The sequence below is a fragment of the Archocentrus centrarchus genome, chromosome 2 (genome assembly GCF_007364275.1).
Source record: "Archocentrus centrarchus isolate MPI-CPG fArcCen1 chromosome 2, fArcCen1, whole genome shotgun sequence".
Classification (NCBI taxonomy): Eukaryota; Metazoa; Chordata; class Actinopteri; order Cichliformes; family Cichlidae; genus Archocentrus; species Archocentrus centrarchus.
In genome coordinates, this window is record NC_044347.1 from 639,795 (window position 1) to 667,462 (window position 27,668).

At 42.4% G+C, this 27,668-nt stretch overlaps 1 protein-coding gene and 1 pseudogene across 1 annotated transcript in view; both read left to right on the plus strand.

Moving 5' to 3' along the window:
- LOC115793652 (sorting nexin-9-like) overlaps positions 1 to 2,904 on the plus strand; it is a 33,187-nt gene extending 30,283 nt beyond the window's left edge. The window contains exons 17-18 of the mRNA XM_030748722.1: positions 2,473 to 2,564; positions 2,648 to 2,904. Coding sequence (XP_030604582.1) covers positions 2,473 to 2,564; positions 2,648 to 2,695 — 140 coding nt within the window. The 3' untranslated portion in view covers positions 2,696 to 2,904. The remainder of the gene's footprint in view (positions 1 to 2,472; positions 2,565 to 2,647) is intronic.
- Positions 1 to 27,668, plus strand: part of LOC115791158 (NACHT, LRR and PYD domains-containing protein 12-like) — a 1,329,445-nt pseudogene that overhangs the window by 235,454 nt on the left and 1,066,323 nt on the right.

A 27,668-nucleotide genomic window follows, 5' to 3' on the forward strand; every position in this document is an offset into this window, starting at 1 on the left:
CTCCTTGTACCAGGGCAACCACCTTCCCTGTTTGTTTGTTCTTATCATGACTTCTAAGGACCATCCTTCCTGCCGTTAAATTTAATTGCTGCACTAAATCCCCCTCCTCCTCAACCTGTAAATTACCATCTGCCCCCTGTAACTGCGGGGGAGATGCTTGGGCTGAAAGAGGTGGCTGAGCTGGGGGAGGTGGTTGAGGTGGGGGTTGCACCCTACAAGGCCTAACTGTCTCATCCTCTGGCCTTAACAATGCAGCATGCACATTACAGGAGGTTTGTTTTCCCTTCTTTTGTTCTCTGCCCGCGGCCCTTTTCTGTGCTTGCTCCAACCACGTTTTTGCTACCATTAACTGTCTTTCTTTTTCAACTTTACACTTCCCTTCTTGTGTTGCCACACTGATTTTTAAATTTCTTACCAAATCTTCACATCCCCTCAACTCTAACTTTCCACTAAAACCATATTTTTTCTTCCATTTATTGCAGAACGTTGTGCTGCCCGGAGAGTATCTCTCCATATATTTTAAATCCCCCTCTAGGGCAGGCTTACTCAGTTTACTGTTCATAATCCCCATTTTACTTCCCGTGCTTTGTCCCGATCGGACCACGTGTCCTTCTGGGACCTAATAACAAATCCGCCCGTCACTGTGCACTTCAACAGGCCGTAAAGTTCGTTGGCACCCGTAGGGTATCCCTTCACGCTGCTGCTTCCACGTCAAAAGGCGGCATTCAAGCTCTCATTCACTCACATTCACACACACATACGCGTATTTTCGGCGCCTATTTTAAATCTCTAAAATCCGAATTTGGGAAACCTCTCTTCCTGGCGAGAGTTGCCTATTTACTTTCTTTTTATTACCAAAAGTAAACCCCACAGTACCGTCTTCTCAGCATGTGCAGCCTGCCATTCCCAATGCAGCGTAACCACTGAGGATAACCAATTTTCTCCAGCCCGAAGCAGACCTATACCTCACTGGTCCAGAAATCTGGACCAAGGTTCAGAAGTATAGCGGTAACCACTGGAGTTCTTTTTTTACGTTCTTCCAACCTGAGCAGACCTGTGCGTTTCTGAACCGAAAACCACAGCGGTAACTATCGGATAAAACGGACTCCTTTCGGCGAGCCTACCTAATTTATAACGCGCGGCTTTCACATACCTGTGTTACAGTTGGTGTTACGTCCCCTCGGACTCCGGGAGAGCGATGAACGGCGCTGGAGGAGCGAAGCTAATCACCGGCCTGAAGACGAATTCACGGTTCAGGACTTCTCTTCAGGTCAACTGATGATCCTGGCTGTCAGACAGTCTTCGGTGTTCGTCTCCTCCAGCGTCAGTCAGCAACTGTCCCGATCCGGCTCGAAGGACCAAAAAATGATAGGTTCAGATCATTTTAAAAACTCAGAGGACAAACACACAGCTCATTTCAACTTGCGCAAGGAGGAGAGATCCGTTCCTTGAACTCAGCTCTCAGCTGAGCGGAAGTTATCTGTCCTGGCGAACTGCTTCCTGCGCAGCGCTTTTATTCTGATTTTCACAATAAGATCACGTGGGTTACATCAAACACAGTTTATAGCATGTAATAAACAACATTCTTGGCTTTTTCCTTACCATATATGGTCGTAAGCATACTGTGACATGTGCGCATGTAACATGGCGTATACGAGACACGTATCCTATATGTGTTCTCTGCAGGCTGAGAGCAGCCTGCAGATAACTACAACTTCCTTTGTAAGAAATACCACCACGTGTTCCCATTTCAAACATAAAAACAACAGTATCATATGCACATAAAACAACTTATAGAAAATATACAAACAGAAGATATGATAATTTATAATAAACAGAATGGAATTTATACCATAACTCCAACAGTGTGGTTAATATAGGTACTAATAAATGCTATAGTCAAATACCGATATCAGTGATAAAAATATACAACAGTACCACGCTGGAATTCTCTGAGCTCCTGAGAGGGACCCATTTTTTCACTAATGTTGGTAGAAGCAGTCTGCATGCCGGGGTGCTGGTTTATGTACCTGTGGCCATGGAAGTGACTGGAACACCTGAATTCAATGCTTTGGATGATAAAAATCAGAGTGATAAAAATACACAACAGGAGAGTAAAGTATTGAGATAATGGATGAGTCCCACCTGGCAGTGGAAGAGTGGCCCTCACAGTCCATGATATGGAATGATGGATGTCCCACTGCTGAGGGCGGGGGGAATGAGTGTGTGGCTGGGAAAGGCCCAGCCAGGCTACAGTATGAAATATTGAATGGGCCTCTGACTGTAGAAGGGAAAGTATAGATGATAAATGAAAGTAGTAAAAAAATCCCTACAAATCAGATGTTTTTAATTTGATAGAAACAAAAAAGTGAATAAAATAAAAACACAATAAAATCAAATTAACATGTTTATGTAAAGTTTGATCATATTTGTTAAAATCAATAAATAAATGTAACGACTGTTTTCTTCCAGCTGAGATGAACCATTTCCATAGCAACCGTATCTACGACTACAACCGGGTGATGCAGCTTTACCTGCAGCAGCAGGTCACCTTCTACCAGCAGGTGAGCACAGGTGGAGGGGGGCGGAGTCAGGACAGGTGTTTAGATCTGTGATGTCATCTGCCCTCTGCTCTCTGATTGGTCAGATCGCTGATAAGCTGAGAGAAGCTCTGAGCCACTTCGCCACGCTGTGAGGACAACGGCGCCACCATGTGATGTCACAGATGACCTCACAGCCTGTTACCAAAATAAAAGCCTCTGAATCTTTAATGAAAGTAGTAAAAATATCAGTGTGGATTATTAAGATGATTAATGATGAGTTTCCTTCTTTTTTCTGCTTCTTTACAAACTTTTGACTGTTAACAGCTGATTTTCCACATGAAATAAACCTTTGTACCCCTCAGCCCGTCTCTGCTCTCGTCATTAGAGCAATAACATACAATAACATACAAGGCTCTCATTATATTACATGGATCTGAAATGGATTTACCTGCATGTGTTCAGAGAAATCATTGATTTATAGTCAGCACATTTCTGTGGGCTTTTTCCTCTTCACATTTAATGTGAGCAGTTTTCATGAGATTTCATTTCATAAATTCAGATTAAAGATTTTGATGTTAAAGTGAAGCTACGATCAGCTTTGAGGTTCGGCTGTTATCCAGAGCAGGATGAGCCACTCCTCTCTGCTCCAGGAAAAACAGGGAAGTGTTGCTTTGTTTCTGCTGCAGATGTTTTCAGGCTCAGGATTTCCTCCTCACTGTGACCTTTGACCCTAAGTCAGGAAGCTGCTGGGAAACTGTTCACAGCTTTTTCTCTGAGCACATTTAAGGTTCAAATGAGATTTGAGTGTGAGGAGCTTCAGGTCCAGAGCCCCCTGCTGGTTCATCGCTACATCACCAAATTCAAATCCTAATCATGAATTTCAAAAAGATTTGAATTGATGATTTGAATGTTTACAAACAGCAGCAGAGGCTTTCATAGACGTCTCCTTTGTTCTTTCAATAACACACTGTTGGCAAAACGCAGTCTGGAAGCGTTGAGCTCAGCACACAGGTGACCTTTGACCTTCTTTCTCCCATCCTCTGTGATCAGTGTTGGAATCAGAAGCTGTGCAGGTCTGAGATCAGCAGCTCTGTGAAACTGCCCGTGTTATTGTCCATACAGCTGAGCACAGAGACAGAAGCAAGTCTGACCTGCAGCACTGACTGAACCTACAAGCGCACAGTGATTTCTTTAGTCTGGTTTTATTCATTCATGCACACGGGTTAGAGAATGAACAGCAGCTGACTGCTTTCTAAGGAGCTTCATTACTGATTAGTTTAGAGATCACAAGGAAAAGAAAAGGTCAAAGGTGGAGCCTGAATAGGATTCATTTGCATATTTGCTGCTGTTTGAATCCATAGCTGAGATTGTTGTTTGTAAATGAAGCCAAACATTTGTCTCCTCCTGGTGTCGCTGGGATAACTGTACATGTACTCTGATCTGTGAGTGAGTGCAGCACAGCACACAGCAGCAGAGGCTGGATACAAGGAGAAGAGCACAAAGGACACACAAAAACTGGGAGACATGCTGTTCATTTGATGAGTTTATTAGAGATTTCCATCATGGAGTCATTGTGGGAACAAACTGCAGGGAAAAGAGCAAAGATCCAGAAATCCAATCAGAGTTTCTCTGTGACAAACACCAACATGTTAAAGACACAAATAGACATTAATAGTCTTTAGTGACTGTTCATCCACATCAGTGTTTGTGTTGAAGACATCAGTGTTGGTCTCAGTGTGGTTAACAGCAGTCAGCAGTCCAGTTAGAAAAAGCTCATTTCAAACACTTCATGCAGTTCATCTTCTCACCAGCAGAGGGCCACAAATCACCATCAATGAAGACTTCAAGGAGATGTTAGTGACATCAGAGCTGCACATCAACATCTGATAGAATAAAATAGAACTTTGTTGTCATTATACATGCAACGAAATTCGTTCAGAACAACCATCCAAGAGTAGGGCAGACAAGACTAACATAGGGGAGATGGGTGTCTGCAGCCGCTGCCACTTGGGACACTGCCAGCACAATCAATCCCAGGAAAAGGAAAACAAAAACAATGGGAGAGTTGGGTTAAAAAAATCATCTTGTACTGTGCTGATAATGAGCAACTTACAAGGTTCCAACAAAAAAACAAAAAAACAAAAGCAAAAGCATATCGCACATTCAAAGCCTGGGATAGCAGCATGGTGGGGTGGGAGGAGTAGGGGTGGGGATGCCGACAGAAGATGAGAGGGTCAGGGCATTGTGGAGCCAGGACCTAGTTCCCACGTAAACAGTTCACTGATAGTGATGAATGTGTGTCAGCGGCTATGGTAGTCCAAATCCCAGTTCACACAATCAATCAATATGGAAGTTCATGTTTCTGTCATTGGATCAGTTCAAAAGCACAAAGCATGCAAATGTGCTCTTATTGTGAAAAGGTGCTCCTGCTGAGAGCTTCCTTTCTGTCCTGCTTCCATCACAGTTTCCAAAAATGAGTCCAACAGTAAGAGCATGTGGAGAGTGTTAAAGTGTGTGAAGGAATGAGTCATAAACACTTCAGTTCTTAAGAAAAGGGTTTTATATATTGAAGAATCAGAAAATTATCACATGTACATGTGGGCAAATCCTGGAGGAGAGACAAGCATCTCAGCAGCTGCCTGTGGCACTCTCCCTAGAAGAGCACTGCTCTAAACCAACCATAACAATTTATACTGCCATCATCTAAAGAGATTCTGGTGCTACGAGACAGCCTTGGTCCTCGGTCTGGTCAAAGCTGGTTTTTCATGACCCAGATTTCTCTCATCAGCAGTGGAGCCAGCACATCTTCTTCCTGAGGTTTTAATTTTGTCATACAAAACAATCTTGTCCAGCTTAATAACAGAACATGGTGACATTGGTGATGTTTTAATTGTACGTACAGTGGCTGAACCTCCAAGATAAGATTAATTGAGACAGAGAAGTTAGTCTGGCAATTTCTGATCTGTTGCTCTCTGTCTAATGTACCATTTAATTGTTTATTATTTGGTTGATCCACTGTTTATTAACTTGCTGGAGTTTAATTTTAAACATTTGTCCTTTATTCACTGAGTAAAATATAATCACACACACTCTGAACCTCTTCCAACAAGAGGTTGGAAAAATGGCATTAAGAAAGAGAAATCAAAGATTTGGATTGATTTGAATGAGCTCAGACTGGTTGAAAATGCAGAGGAGCTGGTTGTGAAGTGAGCTTCAGAGAAACACAACATCCTGATATTCACTGTGAAGCTTTGAGTGGAAAAAGACAGAACAACAACATGTGGATCCTGGAATAATGGCAGCTTCCATCTTTAAAGGACTGAAGAGGAAGAAGTTTACAAGGAATCATTGAGAACAGTTTCAAACATCAACTGATTGAATCCATGAATGTGAAAACGTGTTTGTGAGTGAAAGAGACAGACATGTACAGACTGAACTATCTGTTCAACAGTCAGAGTGTTTCTCTAACAGGAGGACGCTCTTTACACTCAGCTCAGCACAGAGACACTGAGGAACCAGAACGGACACAAAACCCAGGATAAAGAGGTTCAGTGAATGTGGTGTTGAAGGTGTGGAGGTGGATCAGAGTGTCAGAGGAGACTCTGTAGAAGGACAGAGTGCCAGCAGGACAGTCCACATACACTGCTACTCTGTTAGAGCCAGAGGAGGAGGAGGAGGAGGAGGAGGAGGAGGAGGAGATGAGTGTGTTGCTCTTATTATGACAGACAGAACGAGGACCATCTTCAGAGCAGAATATTCTCCAGGACTGATCATTCCCTCCAAACTCACACTCATCACCGCCTCCGTTCCTCCTTATTCTTCTGTAACTCACTGATATATAAACCTCTCCTCTCCACTCGACCTCCCAGTAACAGCGACCAGTCAGACCATCTCTACACAGCAGCTGAGGATAAACATCAAATCTGTCTGGATGATCAGGATATGACTGAACCTTCTTCACATGTGTCACCTTCCTGTTGTTGTCAGACAGTTTGAGTTTTCTGTTCACTGTGTTTGTGTCGATTGTGAGTTGACAGGAATCTGATGGAGAGAACAAACACAATCCAGCTGCAGTTATTGATCCATCACCTGTTCATTGATTGACACTTTGATGATGACTCCTGACATCAGAGATGTGAATGAGTGATGTGACAGTTTGAAGATGGTTGAATGTGTGCTGCTTTGTTTTCATCAATCACATTAAAAACACACTTACACTTCCTCAGACCTGGGATCAGCCATCGCACTCCAGCAGGCTCCGCCCTGAAAGGAGGAGGGGGGTCAGAGCAGCACAGTCTCTGTCAGCATGCACACATGGACATTACATCACTCTCATACACACACTGTTACACACTGATAAAGGAACAGTCCAACATTTACACACATACACTTCAATTCGTATGTGGATGAAACTGCTGGTGATTTGGACTCAATTCCTCCTTATTACCTTTAAATTTTATCATTCATTTTCTAAAAGGACAAAGAATCACTGAGTCTGACCTGATAATTGTAGAGTTTGGACTCTTCAGCATCTTCACTCCTGACTCCCGCAGGTCATTGTTACTTAGGTCCAACTCTCTCAGACAAGAAGGTTGGGACGTGAGAACTGAGGACAGAGTGTCACAGCTTCTCTCTGAGAGGTTGCAGCCACTCAGACTGAAAAATCATTAGCCAGAAGACAATGACACTGATGTTAAATTGTATACATGTAACCCAGATGTTTATATGGGGATTAAATATGCATAATTCCTGTGGACACAAAAGCAAAGCTAACACAGGTGTAATGTACTGTGGATGTAATGTGTATTATATCATAAAGAGAAATAATATTGTGAAAACATAATATGATGATTTAATAAGGAGTGACTCTCTTAGTTTGGGTTTTTGAGTGGTCAATGAAGGTGATCTGTTAGTCTAACTGCTGTAATTGGCTCGGGTGTGAAGAGGGAGCAAGAGAAAACAGAGAGAAATTGGAGAGAACAGACACAGCAGTGTTGGCACGGACTGCACTAGCACAAAAAAGAAGAGAACTGACTAGTATTTACTAACCACTGGCTGTTAGTAGGGAGTGCTTGTGAAGCCACATGCTAGACAGATCTGCCGAAGAGGACAATGGTGTTTCTGAGCGAGGCATCGGCGGCTAGTGGCTAACGGGAATCGTTTGTCAACATGATGAGCACCATCTTCTTTGACCTTTTGATGGACCGAATGGTGAGCTGCTAAAGACTGCAGACCGAAACTTGCTGACTGTCCTCAGTAGGAGATAAGAGTGGTAAGCTGGTTTGAGATGCTGAACTGTAATTCAAACTTTTCCTGTGTCTGTCAGAGAAGAGGAGCTTCACAGTCGCGCTGCAGCGAGCAACAAACAAGCCTGCAACGTTTGTGTGAATGTGTGAGTGGGGTCCATGTATGACTACTGGTAACATGTATATATATTTGAAATAAGGAGAAGTAAGAATTAATCCTCATAGGTAGGACTGATTGTGAAAAAGATCATTTTGATTTTGATAATAATATTTCAACTGGTATTTTAAGAATTGAAAATTAAGAATGATTTCTTGTTTTATGTGTTTTACAATTTGCTTGAAAAGTTTGATTTTATACATTATGAGTTCCCAGTCAGTAAATGTTCAGTTTGGGTGTCAAAGAGTTGTCTGAGTCTTTAAAACAGTGTGTGATTTAAACCACTTACTATTAGACTGCTATCACATCACTGTAAACAAGTGAACCTTTGTGGTATCCACTTCACATCAGTCCAACACCCTACCTAGTTTGGTCAACACTGGGGCCCCAGGTCTTGAATACAAGATAAAGTGGTATAACTGCTACACACATGATGCAGCAAGGAGTTACTAGATTTGACAACATTCTATGTAGTTTCAGAACTGGCTAGAATCCTTGTTCCTTCATGTTGAACAAGCCAGTAATGCGGCAGTTTATTGTGACTTACCGAAATACCAAAAATACAAAGATACAACAAATAGATGAAGTTCACTTAATTGCCTACAATTCTTAGTGGTTGTTTTTGTAAATTCATGAAAAACAAAATATCAGTTGATCTGACCTGAGACTTTCCAATTTACAGTATGGAGTCTTCATTCCAACAGAGAGAAGCTTCACCCCTGAATCCTGCAGGTTGTTGTTACTCAGGTCCAGCTCTCTCAGACTAGAGGACTGGGAGCTGAGAACCGAGGACAGAGCTTCAGAGCTTCTCTCTGAGAGGTTACAGCCACTTAGTCTGGAGAAAGGGGAGAAAAAAACAACAATAGTCAAACAAAAAACCAAATCAAAACAAAAGTAATCAAAAAACAAAAGTGAATTATTTTGCTTAAAGACGTCACTGTTTAAAAAAGGGCTGTGGCAGTAGAGCTGCAGGACGAGAACTGGAGCTAGGGAACCCATGGAGAAGGTTCAACTGGGATTGATTGCACACATTTTCTAATTTTGTCTACTGTTTTTTCATGCAGCAGGACACTGGGACACTCATAGAAACACATACACAGCAAGCAAGAGAGACAGCACCTTAGCTGCAAACTGAAAACAAAGAAACTTGAATTTGCATCAGAAATGTACTTTGCCATGACAGGCAGCTTACAAAGCGCACAGCACCCATTCATAACTGGGTGTGTCAAGAATGAATAATACACAAATATCTGCATGAGCTAAAGGAACAAGTAGTAAGCTCTGGCTACAATGACATACTCACAGAGCTTTGTTGGAGGCTTTGACCACTGGCAGCAGCCTCAGCAGAGCCTCCTCTGAAGCAGAGTATTTCTTCAGGTCAAACACATCCAGATCTTTTTCTGATGACAGTAAGATGAAGACCAGAGATTAGATGCCAAACTTATACCAAATGTTATAGATACCAAATATCATAATATTTTGATCTCCGACCACGCCCCCACAGCCATGACTCTCAATTTCAACAAACCCAGACAGCACTTCTCATGGCATTTCCGCCCATCTCTCTTGGCAGATGAAAATTTTTGTAGACATATGTCTAAAAAAATTACAGAATATCTTGAGATTAATGATACTTCAGATGTCTCAGATTCAGTCTTGTGGGAAGCGCTTAAAGCTGTTATGAGGGGCCAAATTATTGCATATGAGGCGGCTTTGAAAAAATCAAGCAAAATTCGCTTAGAGGAAATCGACTCTCAGATCTCACAACTAGAACCTTTATATAGAAGCACAGGCAACTCTCAAACACTACAAAATATTCTCAACCTTAAATACGAGTATAACAAAATTTTATCACGCCAGGTTAGTGATCAGATCCTGCGACTTAGGAGACAGTATTTTGAGCTTGGGGACAAACCTCATACACTCTTAGCTCGCCAACTGAGGGGACAACAGGCCAGTAGAGCCATCCACAAAATAAAGTCTCGCTCAGGAGAAATCCTAACGGACCCAAAACTGATAAATGCCCGCTTTAAAGAATATTATGAAGAGCTTTACAGATCTAATTCCTCGGGTGATGTGGATAACTGGTTAAAAAATCTAAATATACCGAAGCTAGATGAAGCTTCTCGTGAAGCCCTCAATGCGGAAATATCCCCAACAGAAGTTCTGAATTCTATCAGATCACTGCAAAGCGGAAAAAGCCCTGGACCAGACGGAATTGGCATTGAATTTTATAAGAAATTTGCAAATCAATTAACCCCAATTCTACACAGGATGTTTTTACACTCAATGGGATCTGAAAATCTCCCTCCAACCCTATATGATGCAAATATCTCGCTCCTACTCAAACCGGATAGGGATGAAACAGAGCCCTCATCATATCGTCCAATTTCCATGCTTAACTTAGATTTTAAGATATTCACTAAAATACTTGCAAAAAGGTTAAATAAATGTATAGAATCGGTTATTCACACTGACCAGACAGGCTTCATCCCAAAGCGATTTTCTTTTTTTAATGTTAGACGTGTGATGGATATTATGTATTATCCCTTTGATAAAACCTCTAAGCAAGCCATCCTGTGTTTGGACGCAGAGAAGGCTTTCGACCAGGTGGAATGGCGGTATCTTTTGAGGGTATTGGAGAAATTTGGACTTGGTTCGTCTTTTGTCTCCTGGGTGCGCATGGTATATTCTCAGCCTACAGCATCAGTTATTACAAACTCAGACAGGTCTCCCTCCTTTTTTTTAAAAAGAGGGACTCGGCAGGGGTGCCCCCTCTCGCCACTTCTTTTTGCTTTATCTATCGAACCGTTGGCAATTAGCGTGAGAGAGCATGCCCTCATTAAACCTATAACTTTAGGGGGAGCTGATCACAAAATTTCTTTATATGCAGATGATGTGGCCCTTTTTGTCTCTGACCCAGAGAAGTCAATACCACATTTGCTCCAGCTTGTTAATTCCTTTGGAAAGGTATCCGGTTATACCATTAATTGGCAGAAGAGTGAACTTATACCAGTGGCGAATGACTTGGATCCACTATTTATGACAACTACACCCTTTAAAATAACTTCTGATTATGTGAAATATTTGGGCATAAAAATTTCAAAAAAGGCAAGTGACCTTTTTAAATTAAATTTCACAGAGAAACTGACCAAACTCAAGGAGAATATAGAAAAATGGAGAACACTACCTTTATCCCTGATTGGACGTGTAAATGCTATTAAGATGGTTTCATTGCCACAATTTTTGTATTTATTTCAGAACATTCCTGTCTTTATTCCTAAATCTTTTTTTAAGCTTTTAGACTCTATTATCATGCCATTTGTTTGGGGGTACAAAATACATAGGATTGCCAAAAGCCACCTCCAAAAACCAAGAGACAGTGGGGGTTTGGGTTTGCCATGTTTTTTGCATTACTACTGGGCTGCCAATGTCAGAGTTCTGACGTACTGGCAATATGGCTTTGAGAGGGGAGATGGGCACACTCCGCCTCCTTGGCTAATCATCGAAAAAGGGCTAGCCCATAACACTTCCCTCCCCGCGCTTCTCTTCTCGACCCCAAGGCCCCCTGCGGTCTATAGGAAGGACCATTTCATTCTGTCAAGCACCCAGAGGATCTGGAATCAAATTAGGAAACACTGTGCACTCCCACACACGTCGGTTCAAGCTCCAATTTGGCAGAACCATGATTTCTTACCATCACTTACAGACACAGCCTTTTTGGAGTGGAGCCGTGCAGGTGTTGTCAGCTTAGTGGACCTTTATATCGATGGACAACTGGGCTCTTTTGAGCAGTTGCAGTCCAAATTCTCCATTTCAAAATCTCAGTTTTTTAGGTATTTACAACTGAGACACTAGAGAGACTGAGAGACGTCAGACTATGATGTCGTACAAATTGCCGTCGGAGAATAATGCATTGTTAAAATCCCTCCTAGGTCCCCCTGAAGCAAAACATTTGATCTCAACGATGGTCTGCTTTTTCTCAAAAACCTTGGACTCATCTACGATTAAAATAAAACTAGCCTGGGAAGGTGAGCTTACTATCAAGATCGATGAGGAAACGTGGGATGAAATATTAACGAACATCAAGCACTGTTCAATTAATGCTAGGCTCCAACTGATTCAGTACAAGGTAGTTCATAGGTTACATTATTCAAAAATTAGATTAAGTAAAATCTTCCCTAATCTCTCTTCACTGTGCAACAGATGTCAGGCAGCGGAAGGAACACTAGCACATCTTTTTTGGTTTTGCCCAAAATTACATAACTTTTGGTCTCTTATTTTTCAATGGTTTTCTACTGTCTTTAATATCATTGTTGTGCCTGATCCTGGAATTGCTCTGTTGGGATATTCTAATACTCTGAAAAACCTGGATTGTAACACACATATTGCTCTAATTCTTTGTATGATGATTGCAAAGAGGTGTATTTTGAAACTGTGGAAATCTGACTTACCCCCTGGGTTCGAAACCTGGCTGACCGAACTCATAAGTATCCTTCATGTGGAAAGACTGAGATATGAACTTTCTGGTAACACTCACAAGTTTTATAGGATATGGAACCCAGTGTTAGAGCATATGAAGAACCAGTGATGCTCCCGTTATTTGACCAGTTTACCTAAAAGTTTTCCAGTAAAGGTGGATTTTGCCCCAGTTTTTTTTTTTTTTTTTTTTTTTTTTTTACTCTTTCTCTCCTTGTTTCCTTTTTTTTTGTCAGCTGTTCCTATGTTTTGGTTATTGTTCAGGTGTTTAATGTCTTTGTGTACTTTGTGATCATCTTGAAAAATTTTTATAAATAAAGTGGGGAAAAAAAAAAAAAAAAAAAAAAAAAAAAGATGAAGACCAGAGCTGACCACTGAGCAGGAGACAGTTTATCTGTGGAGAGACTTCCTGATCTCAGGGACTGTTGGATCTCCTCCACTAGAGAACCATCATTCAGTTCATTCAGACAGTGGAACAGATTGATGCTTTTCTCTGCAGACAGATTCTCACTGAGCTTCTTATTGATGTACTGGACTGTTTTCTGATTGGTCTGTGAGCTACTTCCTGTCTGTGTCAGCAGACCTCGTAGGAGACTCTGATTGGTCTGCAGTGAAAGACCGAGGAGGAAGCGGAGCAACAAGTCCAGGTGTCCATTTGGACTCATTAAGGCCTTGGTCACAGCACTCTGATGGACATATTTTAAATTTGTTTTCTTTTTAAGTAATTTTGACTTTTGGGGGTTTGTTTGTTGTTCTTCCAGCAGATTGAGTCCAGAGTTGATGAAGGTCAGATGGACATGAAGAGCAGCCAGAAACTCCTGAACACTCAGATGGATGAAGCAGAACACCTTGTCCTGGTACAGCCCTCTCTCCTCTTTAAAGATCTGTGTGAACACTCCTGAGTACACTGAGGCTGCTTTCATATCGATGCCACACTCTGTCAGGTCTGATTCATAGAAGATCAGGTTTCCTTTCTGCAGCTGATCCAAAGCCAGTTTTCCCAGAGACTCAATCATCATCCTGCTCTCTGGACTCCAGTGTGGATCTGTCTCAGCTCCTCCATCATACTTGACCTTCTTCACTTTGGCCTGAACCACCAGGAAGTGGATGTACATCTCAGTCAGGGTCTTGGGCAGCTCTCCTCCCTCTCTGGTCTTCAGTTCATCCTCCAGAACTGTAGCAGTGATCCAGCAGAAGACTGGGATGTGGCACATGATGTGGAGGCTTCGTGATGTCTTGATGTGGGAGATGATCCTGATGGCCTGCTTCTTATCTCTGAATCTCTTCCTGAAGTACTCCTCCTTCTGTGGGTCATTGAACCCTCTGACCTCTGTCACCATGTCAACACATTCAGCAGGGATCTCATTGGCTGCTGCAGGTCGTGTGGTTATCCAGAGGCGAGCAGAGGGAAGCAGTTTCCCCCTGATGAGGTTTGTCAGCAGCACATCCACTGAGGTGGACTTTCTAGGGTCAGTCAGGATTGTAGTTTTGTGGAAGTCCAGAGGAGGTCGACACTCATCCAGACCATCAAAGATGAACACAACCTGGAAGTCTTCAAAGCTGCAGATTCCTGCTTCTTTGGTTTCAGTGAAGAAGTGATGAACAAGTTCCACCAAGCTGAACTTTTCCTCTTTCAGCACATTCAGCTCTCTGAAAGTCAATGGAAACATGAACTGGATGTCCTGGTTGGCTTTGTCTTCAGCCCAGTCGAGGGTGCATTTCTGTGTTAGGACTGTTTTCCCAATGCCAGCCACTCCCTTTGTCAGCACTGTTCTGATTGGTTCATCTCTTCCAGGTGAGCCTTTAAAGATGTCTTCTTGTCTGATTGTTGTTTCTGCTCTGTCTGGTTTCCTGGATGCTGTTTCAATCTGTCTGACCTCATGTTCCTCATTGACCTCTGCAGCCCCTCCCTCTGTGATGTAGAGCTCTGTGTAGATCTCATTCAGGAGGGTTGGGTTTCCTGGTTTATCGATCCCCTCAAACACACACTGGAACTTCTTCTTCAGAGCAGATTTAAGTTCACACTGACAAACTTCGCTGAAAGCTTCTAAAGGAACAAAGAAACAGAAAATATCAATGAAGTGCATATTAATTTTGCTAAGTAATCATTTTTCCAATACATGTTGGTCCATCTCGAGACTATAGTAAATGTCTCATTCATCCATCAGCTTAGATCTTTAGTGAAATCCTCTTACTGCTTTGCAAACGCTCAGCCAGCTCCTCCTGCTTCATTCTCCTCAAGAATTGCAGTGTGATCTTCACAAATGCCTCTCTACTGCTTCTCTTCTCTTCATCCTCACTCTCCAACAATTCCTCATCCTCCTTCTGACTGCCTAAGCATTCTGGGTAATCTGGACTCAGTAGCTTCATGGACCTCTTCAGCTCGTTCTTCACAAAAGTGATGATGTGGTCCTCCAGCAGCTGGAACAGAATACTTTATGAATGACCCAATCAGACTGAAATCATCGAGCCAAACATCAGATCCATGTTGGACACACTGACAATCCACTGGTCTCCAAAGAGCAGCATGGAGATGACTGTGAACAGAATAGATCTAACAGTAGTTGTTGTACATGTACAGACCTTAAATATGGAGTCCAGGCATGTTTGACGTTGGTGTGCAGATTGCCCATTGTGACCCTCTAAGCTCTTCTGGTCCATTCTATGAACAAATAACAATTAATTCAAGCACAGGGTAAAGATCCAGTAAGAGACATTTTGACAAAGACAGTGACTCAGATGAGTACCTGTAATTGTAAAAGTTTATCAGTATGGGAGCCATGAGGAAGAGCATACGTACATTCAGTGGTGGATCTAGGATTTTTCTGAGTAAGGGGCCATCAAGGGGCCACAGTGTTCATAGAGGGGCCAAGAATTTGTGGTAGATGTGATGATATACAGACCAATAAAATTTAAAGCCATTACATTAAAGTTATGGTAAATCTTATCACCATGAGCTGTAAGAATTCAGTGAACTTATGTGCCATTTCACTAAATAACAGTATCAGACATTTCATACATTACAGCATTAACTGTTGTTGCTCTCCCTAAATGATTTCTGACCTGATGAAAATGGACTGGAGGTGTCCTGCTCCTGACCAGCCTCTGGTCTACTGTGTCCTGCTGCTCTCTCCCTCCTCTCACCCTGCTCATCTTCAGCTGCAGACTCACTCTGCTCAAAAACTGCTGAATTCCCACCTGAGACTGACCCTTTCTTTTCATATTCTTCTCTGTCACTGCCAAACATTATAGTTAATGTTAACACACAAATGCAAATTACAAAGAAGTACATGAATTAGTGAAATGCTAACATTCATGTCCAAACACAAGTTGGGCCTCAGCTAACATTACTCTTAACTAACTTTGCTTCTTAAATTAATGTTTGTCAGACTTACGCTGTGTGACAGCTGTGAGTAAAAAGGGCTTTATGACTTATTATTACCAACAAACTCTTCAAAATATAGACAGGCCTTGGTTGTCAGGTAAAAAACTTTCCCCGCAAGATCGTTCAAATCTTCTTTTTCTTCAGTAAGCTTTATTCACGCTGAGCATTCCTATTTGGCTCATTAGCGCTATTGGTGTTTCGGCATGGAATTGCATCCACCTATAATTTGATCCTCGCTCTCAGACAAAGGGCAGATGAGTGACAGGACAGGGGCACTTCAGGGGCCAATCAGATTTCAGATGGGGCCAATGCCCCTGTGGCCCCGCCCCTAGAACCGCCCCTGCGTACATTCATTTTAGGTATGGCACGATACCACTTTTTATGTACAATACATACAAATCTGATCTTTTAAAAAAAAACAAAAACAAAAAAAAACAATTGTTTTTAAATGCCTGGATGCATTTTACATAAGTCAACAGTCTCTCACACAACAATCACCTGAATCCTGTTGCTCCTATGTGAGAAAGTGATGCTTTGGCTTATGGTATGTTGCAAATTTCATTATGCCTGTAACAATCAATTATTTTAGTAATGCAGTATTCCATCAATTATTCCACTGATTACCTGAGTAGCTGGATAAGAGATACTTTTTTCATAGTAACAGTTCATCTGCGTATTTTAACTTCCTACTGCAGTTTTTCCCTGTGTGAAACAAACAGGGTGGATGGAGCAGCTACAAAGTTCTCTTTTCTTCACTTACTGATCAGTTGATTGATGAAGGACCTCCAGCTGTTTTCCAGTAAAGGTTTACTGGAGGTTACAGAAGGAAAGGTTTCTTTTGGATGCTAGAAAAACATTTCCTTCCGCTCCATCTGAGCTCACCGGCTCCGCCTCTTTGTGCTTGTGCAGACAGACTGGACGCAAAACAACTGAATGCTGCTGTTGTGTTATCAGTGTTTTTGAAACCGGGGGCTGCGTGAGCGAAATCTTGTAATGCTTTATATTCACAAGCATTCTCCTAAATACGTTTCTACTGCAGGTCTATATTTATTCACTAATCAGGGATTAAAATATCAAAAATATTTTGCTTGCTGTCTCTGATCGGGGAGTCAGATGGGCAAGACAAGGCTCAGAGTTCCAGTTATTAACCTGTTTACTGGCAGTGTACCGTCCATGGGACGGTTGTCGTGCTTCCGAATTTGCAGCCTTATAGCATCACAATAATGCTATAGTCCACCATTACGATGGTTTTATATGGCAGGCTAGACCATCCCAATTGGATTGATGCCTCGTTTGGCCAACTATGTTAAGAAATGGGTTTTCTGGAGCCAATAATAACCAGAGAGCATCACGTAGCTTCTCTGGACATGCCCCAAATGTTCTCCAATTGTTCTGATTGGTCAAATCTAAAACCACAGATGTATAACCAATACAATTCCTGACACGTTGGTGTATGGCACCTTGGGGTTTAATTTCACATGAATCCACAAACTTACTGCGCAATCAGTGCGTCCTACATGCTGGTGGCCTACGTAGTGGTTGCGCCATTGTGCGTAACCAGTGTTTACAATAATTTTCCTCACCAATGGATTGTCAGAATGCATCAAAAACAGACTATATTTTTTCAACAAAGTGACTAAATGACTGAATAATAATGACTGGATTATCATTTATTAGAGGACTTCATCGCTGACTCAACTGGCTTTATGGCTCCACAAACGTACTCCTGTTACTCAGAGAAGGCGATTATAGTAAGTGTAATTTTTTATCCTCAGCTTGTCCTCTATTATATGCTGTTTACATGTAAATATGCGTATAATGGTGAGCTTGACATGCACCATTACACAGAAAATATCACTGGTGTTATGCCACTTATATTGTGTGTGTGCGTGTGTGTGTGTGTCTGTATGCTTTAAATATGGAAATTTACAAGAGCAGTGTTGGGGGCAGGGAAGGTGTGTTATAGGTCTCGATAAGGCTTTCACAGGGGTCTTTATTACGCTTATCACGGCATGATGAGGAGGAAAATGGCTTAGAGCCTTGTTTATTGATATTTGGTAAATCGCGTCATCAGTGAGAAATGGCAGAACAGGCTGCTGGCGAGAAAAAGTATAGCACAGAGGAGGTTGTGGGATTGCTCACAGGTTTCTGATTCACCTGAAGATGATTCATTTTTTGATGGAGATGACCAGTCAGTGTCTAAGGTTTTACAAAAAGCTTGATGCTTTGTGGTGGGCTTTGTGTAAGTTGTTTTGTTTGTGGGGGTGGGGGTATTTGTTTGGGAGGGGGTTGTAAGTTGTGTATCAGAGAAGGACTATTAGGAGGATTTTGCTTTTTTATTTTATGTGAATATGTAGTGTTTACATTTACTGTAACTTTTTATCAATATACAATTTATTTATTTTGGGTGTGTGAAGGAATCACTGAAAATAGACTGGGGGTTTTTGTGAATGAAGGTCTAACATTTTCCTTCTTTTATAAATTAGAGCAACCTCTGATTTATATGTCTATAATTATAATTATAATTATAATTAATTTATACTATCAGTAAATTTGTGTATAGCAGAGGATTCCTCTGGGTATTATCTTTCATTAAAACCCTCATTGATGACTGTATGTTGAAGCATTGAGGAGTTACAGCCATTTGAAGTTTGCATATCAGGCATTGTCCCATTGGTGCCACTTGGAGTCTCCAAATGGCACCAGTTGCACAACGCATGGACATCAGCAAACAAAACCTTGTCCAGAACAGTAGGTTTTTGTGCTATCCTGATAAAATTTGAAATACAAGTAGACAAGACTTCATTCTACAGTTTAATTTTATATTTCAGTCCATACCTTTAATACTCAGTGTGTAGTTACATAAAAATAAACATGAAAAATCTAGACGAGACTTTTCTTTGTTCCAAATTTGATAGTTACATACTAATTACAGTGAAAGCATTTTTGACTGAAAAATGAAAAATATATCTTCAAGATTCAAGATTCAAGAAGTTTATTGTCATGTACACCACAAAACACTGTGGTTATGCTGAGCAATGAAATTCTTACTTGCGACTGCCTTACGAACAATTGAAATAAGCAACTAAGTTAAAATAAAATTTAAGAACTAGTATATTAGGAAAGTAAAAGTAGAAAATAAAAATAAATAAATAATAAAGCAAGTGCAATATATACAGATATATATTATATATACAGATGAAAAGAAAGGCAGGTAATCACAGTTTGGTAATCAGTCAGTGGTTCAGTAGCCTGATGGCCTGTGGATAGAAACTGTTTTTTAGTCTGGTTGTTCTTGCTTTTACACTCCTGTAACGTCTGCCAGACGGCAGGAGTGTGAACAGTGTGTGCTGTGGGTGGGTACGGTCCTTGATGATGTTGTGTGCCCTCTTTATTACCCGGGTATTATAAGTGTCCTGTAGTGATGGGAAGGCAGCTCCACAGATGAATTGTGCTGTTTTGATGACACGCTGGAGAGCCTTCCTGTCCTGACTAGTGCAGTTTCCATACCACACTGTGATGGAGTTTGTCAGGATGCTCTCCACAGTGCATCTGTAAAAGTTGCTGAGGAGCTTGGGGGATAATCCGAATTTCCTCAGTTTTCTTAAGAAGAAGAGTCTCTGCTGAGCTTTCTTGACAGTCTGTGCTGTGTTGTAGGTCCAGGTGAGGTCTTCACTGATGTGGGTGCCAAGGAATTTGAAAGTCTTCACTCTCTCCACCTGAGTCCCGTTGATGAATAATGGAGCATGCTGGTCTCTTCTCTTCCTCGGGTCAATAATCATCTCCTTAGTCTTCTCTGTATTTAAGGAGAGATTATTTTCCTGGCACCAGGACACCAGCTGGGCCACCTCTTCCCTGTAAGCTGCTTCCTCTCCCCCAGTAATCAGCCCAATGACGGTGGTGTTGTCAGCAAACTTGACGATGGAGGTGTTGCTTTGGGAGGGGATGCAGTCGTAGGTGAAGAGGGTGTACAGGAGAGGACTGAGCACACAGCCTTGTGGGGTCCCAGTGCTCACTGTCTTTGTTTCTGATGTCCTGGTACCAACTCTGACTGCCTGAGGTCTGTCTGTAAGGAAGTCCAAGACCCAGCGGCAGAGGGAGGGTGGTATTCCGAGGGTGAACAGCTTTTCAACCAGCCTGCTTGGGATGACAGTGTTGAAAGCTGAACTGTAGTCTATAAACAGCATTCGAACATAAGTGTCCTTATTTTCAAGGTGTGAGAGGGCTGTATGGATGGCTGCATTAACAGCATCATCAGCTGAACGGTTCTGACGGTATGCAAATTGCAGGGGATCTAATGTGTCCGGAATGGATCCTTTAATATGGGACATGAGCATCCTCTCAAAGCACTTCATTACAAGTGAAGTGAGTGCAATGGGACGATAGTCATTCAAAGAGGTTGTGTTGGTTTTCTTGGGGAGGGGCACTATAGTGGTGGACTTGAAGCATGTGGCCACAGATGATTGGGAGAGGGACAAATTAAAAATATCTGTAAAAACCTCGGCCAGCTCTGAAGAGCAGACCCTCAGAGCACGGCCAGGGATGTTGTCGGGGCCAGGTGCTTTTCGGGGGTTGGTCCTCCTCAGGGCCTTGCACACCTCAGTCGATGTTACAGTGGGTGAAGAGCTCTGTGTTGCCTCCGGTAGTAGAATCTCTCTACGTTGGATGGAGTTGAGGGTGTCAAAGCGAACATAGAACTGGTTCAACTTATCTGGTAGGGCGTTGTTGCAGGCTGTGATCCTGCTGTTCCTCTGCTGAAAGTCAGTGATGTGTTGCAAGCCCTGCCACATGTGTCGGGAATCAGAGTGTTTGTAATATCCCTCCAGCTTCAGTCTGTACTGCCTCTTGGCTTCCCTGATGGATCTACGTAGGTCATATCTGGTCTTTCTGTAGCCCTCCGTGTCACCAGAGGCAAATGCAGTTGAGCGTGCATGCAGCATGGAGCGTACCTCACAGTTCATCCATGGTTTCTGGTTGGGATATATCTTGCAGCATTTGGTGGGGACAATATCATCAACGCATGTGCTGATATAACTGGTAACCACTGATGCATATTCCTCTAAATCCACAGAACTGTCCTCTCTCAGAGCAGCATTCTTAAACACATCCCAGTTTGTGGCATTAAAGCAGTTCTGAAGCAGCAGATCAGTCTCTTCACTCCAAACTTTAATGCTTTTAATTGCTGGGGGGGCTTGTTTGAGGAGCTGCCTGTACTTTGGATAGAGGAACACAGAAATATGGTCGGACTGTCCAAAATGTGGGCGGGGCACAGCCTTGTATGCATCTTTCACATTGCTGTACACGTGATCCAGAATGTTGTTATTCCTTGTGGGAAAGCTCACATGTTGATGGAACTTAGGGAGAACAGTCCTGAGGCTGCAATTGTTAAAATCCCCGGCAACAACAAACACAGCATCTGGGTGGGCGGTCTCATGTTTGCTGATGATGTCGTGCAGTACTCCTAGCGCTGTGGTCCGATCGGCTCGCGGCGGGATATAAACAGCCAGCATTAACACAGCACTGAACTCCCTCGGTAAATAAAAGGGTCTGCACTTCACCATCAACACTTCGATGTCAGTACAACAGTGTTTCTCCACCACCTGAACGTCCACACACCATCGCTTGTTGACATAAACACATACACCGCCACCTTTGTTTTTACCCGAGGCAGATGTGCGGTCTCCGTGGTGCACTGAGTGGGTCTGTAGTTGAATGGCCGAGTCCGGCGTAGTTGCAATGATCCAGGTTTCCGTGAAGATCAGAGCACAGCACTCCCTGATCTCCCACTGAGCTATTGTCCTAGCTCTCAGCTCGTCCATCTTGTTTTCGAGAGAGCGGACATTAGCTACCAAAAGGCTAGGCAATGGTGGTCGTGTGGCTCTAGCCTTTAGTTTAGCATGTAGCCCTCCTCTCTTGCCACGCTTCCGTCTTGGATGCGCTCGTTGTCGGCTGCTCTGCCTGCCTGAGCGTGATCGTGGTGTTACGGCCTGCTGGCTGGAGCTGGCATGATCCAAACACAGAAGAAGGCTATGGTCCAAAAGGTCTAAGCTAAGCCCATGGGAAACTTTTCCAATGTCCAATAGTGTTTCTCTGCTGTACGTGATCCTTGAGTACAAGCACTGAATATTAGCCACACAAACTAGCACTAGAATAAACAACAAATACAATTGGTGTAGGGAGCGCGTCGCAAACACGTCTGCCACGGAGGGCGCCATGTTGTTAATAACCTTGTGCTGTTAATAATCTTGTCATCTTCACAAAGAGACCAACGTTTTGCATGTACTCCAAAGAGTTCAAGAACAGAAGCTGATTTAATTTGGGTATGCTTTTTCAGGTGTTTTTGGTGATTTGGCTGCAGCCAGTTAACAGGTTACCGTAGCAATTTCCTAATGCTGTGAACCTGTTCACCCATATGGCAATAAAAACCTTCTGATTCTGATTCTGATTCTGATTTTCCGGAGTATAAGTCGCACTTTTTTCATAGTTTGGCTGGGGGTGCGACCTATACTCCGGAGCGACTTATATGTGAAATTTATAACACATGAACCAAAATACTCCAGCCACTTGACATCTCCGTGAACCGGACCTTTAAGGCAGTCTTGCGTAACCTGTGGGCGCAGTGGATGATGGATGGAGAGCACAGCTTAACGGCAACTGGGAGAATGCGCCACCCAACTTTCCTGGAAGTCATTGGATGGATCAAGAAAACATGGGCTTCAGTGACAAACCATCCTGTTGGGATTCAGAAAGGCTGGAATAATTGGAACTGCAGCTGACGACGAGCCTGACTAACGCGACACAGAAGAGGAAGCGGCGCTTCGTCTACGGAGTGTACGGAATTGTTTAGAAGTGACACCGAGGATGAAGAATTCAATGGATTGATGGTTTGGTTAACTTGTTAGTATGTTCTTTATGCTATGGTTATCTGAATAACTTAATGTTACGTTAACATACCAAACATGTACTCTGTTCGTTGTGCTTCATGTAGCTGAATGTGTTACGTTAGCATAACGTAGGCGTAACCGTGTTCGCCCTGTTCTTTAATCCATTATTATTTTAAATTGCCGTTCAAGATGGAATTTCTGCTCAGGGTCTCGGATTCTATCAAACACCCCCCCCCAAAAAAAATGCGACTTATATATGTTTTTTTCTTCTTTATTATGCATTTGTTGGCTGGTGCGACCTATACTCCGGAGTGACTTATAGTCCGAAAAATACGGTAAATTGTGAGTTTGTGTGTGGATTTGGGGTCATGTGAACTATCTTTGTCAAGTTTTTGAGAAAATGTGGAATTTTTGAGGAAAATGTCAACTTTTTATAGGAAAATATTTGTTTTTATATTATATATTTGTTGTGTTTAATTCTTAAAAAAATAACTGTGATTAAAGTCCACCATAAATGTTCATCTGCGCGTGATGCTTGCCCCTCTCTAGCGCCAGTGTCAGAGTAATACAGAGCTGCAGCATGGTCAAGGGTGTAATGCCAGCACTGTGAATGAAGTAGCTGGTGTCTCTTGTGACCCCTACCTCTGTCCCAGCAGGGTAGTGTTGATGTAGGGCTAAGGCTGACCCCAGCCCAATCACGGGGAGTTGGTGGAGGAGCACATTGATAAATAAGCATGCCTTTGGGTGTGAAATTATCTGGGGAAAAACAAAATAAGAACTAAAGCTTTCACTAAACACTTTCAGATATGGAAAAGATCACCTGCAGAGTTTCACTGCTTCATTAAACACTGGTTGTGAGCTACTGGACCTCTGAGATGCCACCAAAGAAACAGATGATTTACGTTTGTAGGGTTTGCAGACCGGCAACAGGACCCTTTGAGGAGTAATGGGCTTTAAAATCTGGTGGTAGCTGGGGCTGCACTTATAACATCAGAGGAGGGTTTCTTTGTGTTCAGGAATTCAACCTTAAGATTGGGTCAGTTATCCTTAAACCACAGTGGTGAAAACGTCTGGTTCTTTCCCTGCTCTCTGTGCTTCCCGACTGGCTTCAGGCGAAGGAATGCAATCCGCCCCCCACAGGCTGTTCCTGATTGGTCAGCCTTGGCCCTACATACAATACACTAAAAAATATATATATATAATAATAACAATACACACAATAGTGTGTATTTTATGATATCTTCACTTTGTTCAATAAATCAACTGATGTTTGTTGAGACTGACAGGTTGTGGGCCTGCCCACCTGGAAAATGTTTCACGAGCTGCTGCTGATCACTTCCTGTTTGCTGAAGTGGATTTTCAGCTCTTTAGAAACCAAAGGCTTGTTTTTCAGAGACAGTTTCAATGGGATTGAAGGAACGACGTGTTTGCACTGCAGTTTCTATCCAACAACATCAAGCAGTTAAATCAAAGAGTTCATGTTACTGACAGCTCACCTCTCTGCAGCAGATCCACGCTCCACTTTAAAATCAACGGGTCGATCTGCAGACCGGTCACTCTTTAAGGACACACAGCTGGGTTCAGGTTCAGCAGGTCTCCCATAGCTCCTGTTAAAGAAGAAACATTTGTTTTTCATTTCCAGCCACAGAAGCTGATGAAGTTCTAGAATACCTTCATCATCCCAAAGAGAAACTGGTTTGCAGGCTGAGCATGAACAGAGGTAGATCATTAAGAACTGTAGTTCTATCAACAGTTTTAAAACCAGACTGAAATCTTTGTTGAAAGATACACAGACTTGTAAACACTGATTTTGTCCTCTCTCTCTCTCTGTTTTTTTTTTTATTCTTTTTTTGAGATTCTTTGTATCTAACCTGCCATGGGACTGCAGATGCAAATTAGCTTTAAGCTAACTCTGGTACAATGCATCAAATGGTAACATTTTTCTACATGTACATGGTCCATTTTTAAATTAATTAAAGTAAGCAAAGTAAACACAGTCATTTACACTATGCAGGACTATCGATGGTCCTACCATGAGCAGCAGGAGTTTAAACTCCATGTTTTATAGAAAAGCGGAATTCCCTGTTCAGTGACTTACTTTGAGATGCAGTTTAGAGACCAGGAAACCACATCAAGCAGTTCATTTAAATCACACACCAAACTGATATCAAAGAGTTTGTGTTACTAATATCTCACCTCTCTGCAGCAGAGGGACGGTGTCTTTTAAAATCAATGTATTTATCTGCAGAACAGTAACTCTTTAAGGACAAACAGCTGGGTTCAGGTCCGAGTTTCTGATGGTGACTTAAAAAAACCAGAAAATCTTCACCCTACATAAAGAGCTGACATTATTTTAACCATTTGAAGACTAACATTAACTTACTTTTTGTCAGATGACTGTCTTTGTTCAAATTTATTAATGATATCCTTTAACTGGTTCCTCTCATAGGACACAAGTCCAGGTCCAGGTTCAGGTCCAGGTGGGTTCCTGTGAATAATGATGCAGCAGTGATGTGAGTGCTGAGCTGTGACATGGAGAAGAGTCATGGACAGTTAGAGATGGTCATCTCACCTCTGAGCTTTGGTCTGGCTCTCATGTTCCCCACACAGAGTGGTTTTAGAGGGAGGGACTCCCTCCTCTCTGTCCTCACACTGATCCATGCTGCTGAATTCACATCAGCTCACACACACTTTCTACCTTCACCTGCAGAGGAAACACACATCATTGATGCTCACATCAACTGAAATCCTCCTTTCAACATGTGTGCTGTCCAAATATCAGCTGCTTCAGCTCAGTGTCAGCTGAATGCAGTCAGACAGTAGTGTGAGGCAAAGGAAGCTGCCATCAGCTGCAACACTTCTATCAGTCCACTAGATGGCGCCATGAAGCTGCAGCCCAGCACACATGCAATGCATTCACTTACACAGTGATTCACTTTGACTAGAAGCTTCAGTCCATTAATATTCAGACAATTCAACACATATGATCAACATTTTCAAAGATTTCAGCTGATCCATGATTCAAAGATTAATTTCCACTGGCACTATCGAGATTCACAAATATCCCATGGTGCCAGTGGAAATTAAACAGGGCAAACCTGTAGAGTTAATACTGTGGTTAGCTCCTGCCTTGCACACCTCTTGGTTCTTGGGGTGGCTTGGCCAGGGTCTTAAAAACTGGTGAGACAATGTTTGGGGGTTGTGCTCATAACAGAGAGGGACTTGCAGTATTTGTACTGCACTCAACATTTATGCAAGGTTGTCCAATGCTGCTACCAGGGAGGGGGAAACCTGCAGGGTCTTCTCAGAAGACCCTGCAGGTTTCCTGTGATTCACTCCATGAAAGATTTTTCACTGGATCAGTCTTGAGAGGACACTCTACACTCAGCCTTGAACCAAGTGATAAAAATCATGTGGTACACCCTGAGGCTGCTGCCTCAGGGTGTACCACAGTCATACTCCCATTTTGTGTTGAATAGGGACAGGTTATATCAAGTTGTGACAGTCTCACTGGAGAGAACACACCCAGTCGTTGACGCCTAAAAGCCACTGGGAATTAATCTTCCAGACAGCTCATTATAACCTGATAACTGGCCCAATGGGATAACAGAAAACTCTGGATTGTATTATGGCCCAATTCTATTGGTCAAACATAGGAGTACCAGTTAGTAAACCAGCCAGCCATTCCAAAAGTGCCTTTGCACCTGCTACATTAATGGAGGTCCCATTTGAACGCATTCATCTGAGTGCATGCGGATATTGTAATGTTTACGCTGATGGACATCCACACCTCCCGCTGCATCAGCAGAGCCAGGAACATCATCAAGGACAACTCACACCCTGGCTTTGACCTCTGACCTGCTGCCCTCTGGCAGGAGCTACAGGAGCATCGAAGCCAGAACAAACAGACTCAGGAACAGTTTCTTCACCAGAGCAATCACCACCCTGAACTCACACACTCACCCACTGTAACTGTGCAACACCCACATCTCTGTGCAATATTATATTATTCATACTGAACAATATCTAACATTCCTGTATTGTGTAATAGCCAATACTCATTCACAGAGTGCAATAAAATAAATGTATACATATAATCTTCATTATTATATGTATACATTTATTTTATTTTTCACAATGTATATATTTCTATGCATTTTATTTTCTGCATATATTTAGAAGTTCAAATTTATATTTTATATCTTAGAAAGTTTGACTGCCTACAGCATGGCACTAAACAGGAGCAACCCTCCAATCTGATTGTACATCCTGTATAATGACAATAAAGGCATTCTATTCTATTCTTGTGGATTATGCAACAGGATATCCCAAGGCAGTGCCACTACGCCACATCTCCGTGAAGAGTGTGGCGTAGTGGCACTGTTTCAGGTCATCTCCCAAGTTGGCATCTAGAAAGAAATACAGGCTGACCCGGGCACTTTATTCATGTCCTGCACCCTAAAGCTGTTAAGTCTATTCAGGCATTAAGTCTATTCGGAGTAGCGTGTACCACACCTAGACCAATGAGTTGGTGGAGCACCTGAATTAGTCCTTAAAGTCCATGATTCCTGAGTCCATTTGTGAAGATGAACACAATTGCTGGTTAGATCCTCTGTTGTTTGCTGTGCAGGAGGTGCCCCAGGACTCTAAGGAACTTTCTACCTTTGAATTCCTGTTTAGTAGTGAACCGTAGGGGGTTTTGGACCTACTTAAGGAAAATTGTAAGGAAAGTCCAAGCTCTAGTAAAAATGGGATTCAATATGTTCTGGACCTGAGAGCAAAGCTACACACACTAAGGTAGGTTATTATTTGAAAATTTGCTGCAGGTGCAGGAACATCAGCAAAATCTATACAACAGAGGAGCTACACTCAGACCATTTGGACTGGGAGACAAAGTGCTTGTATTATTGCTTTCATCCATCTCAAAACTACTCACTACTCGCCAAGGGCCCTTTGGGGTCCGTTGACAAGTAG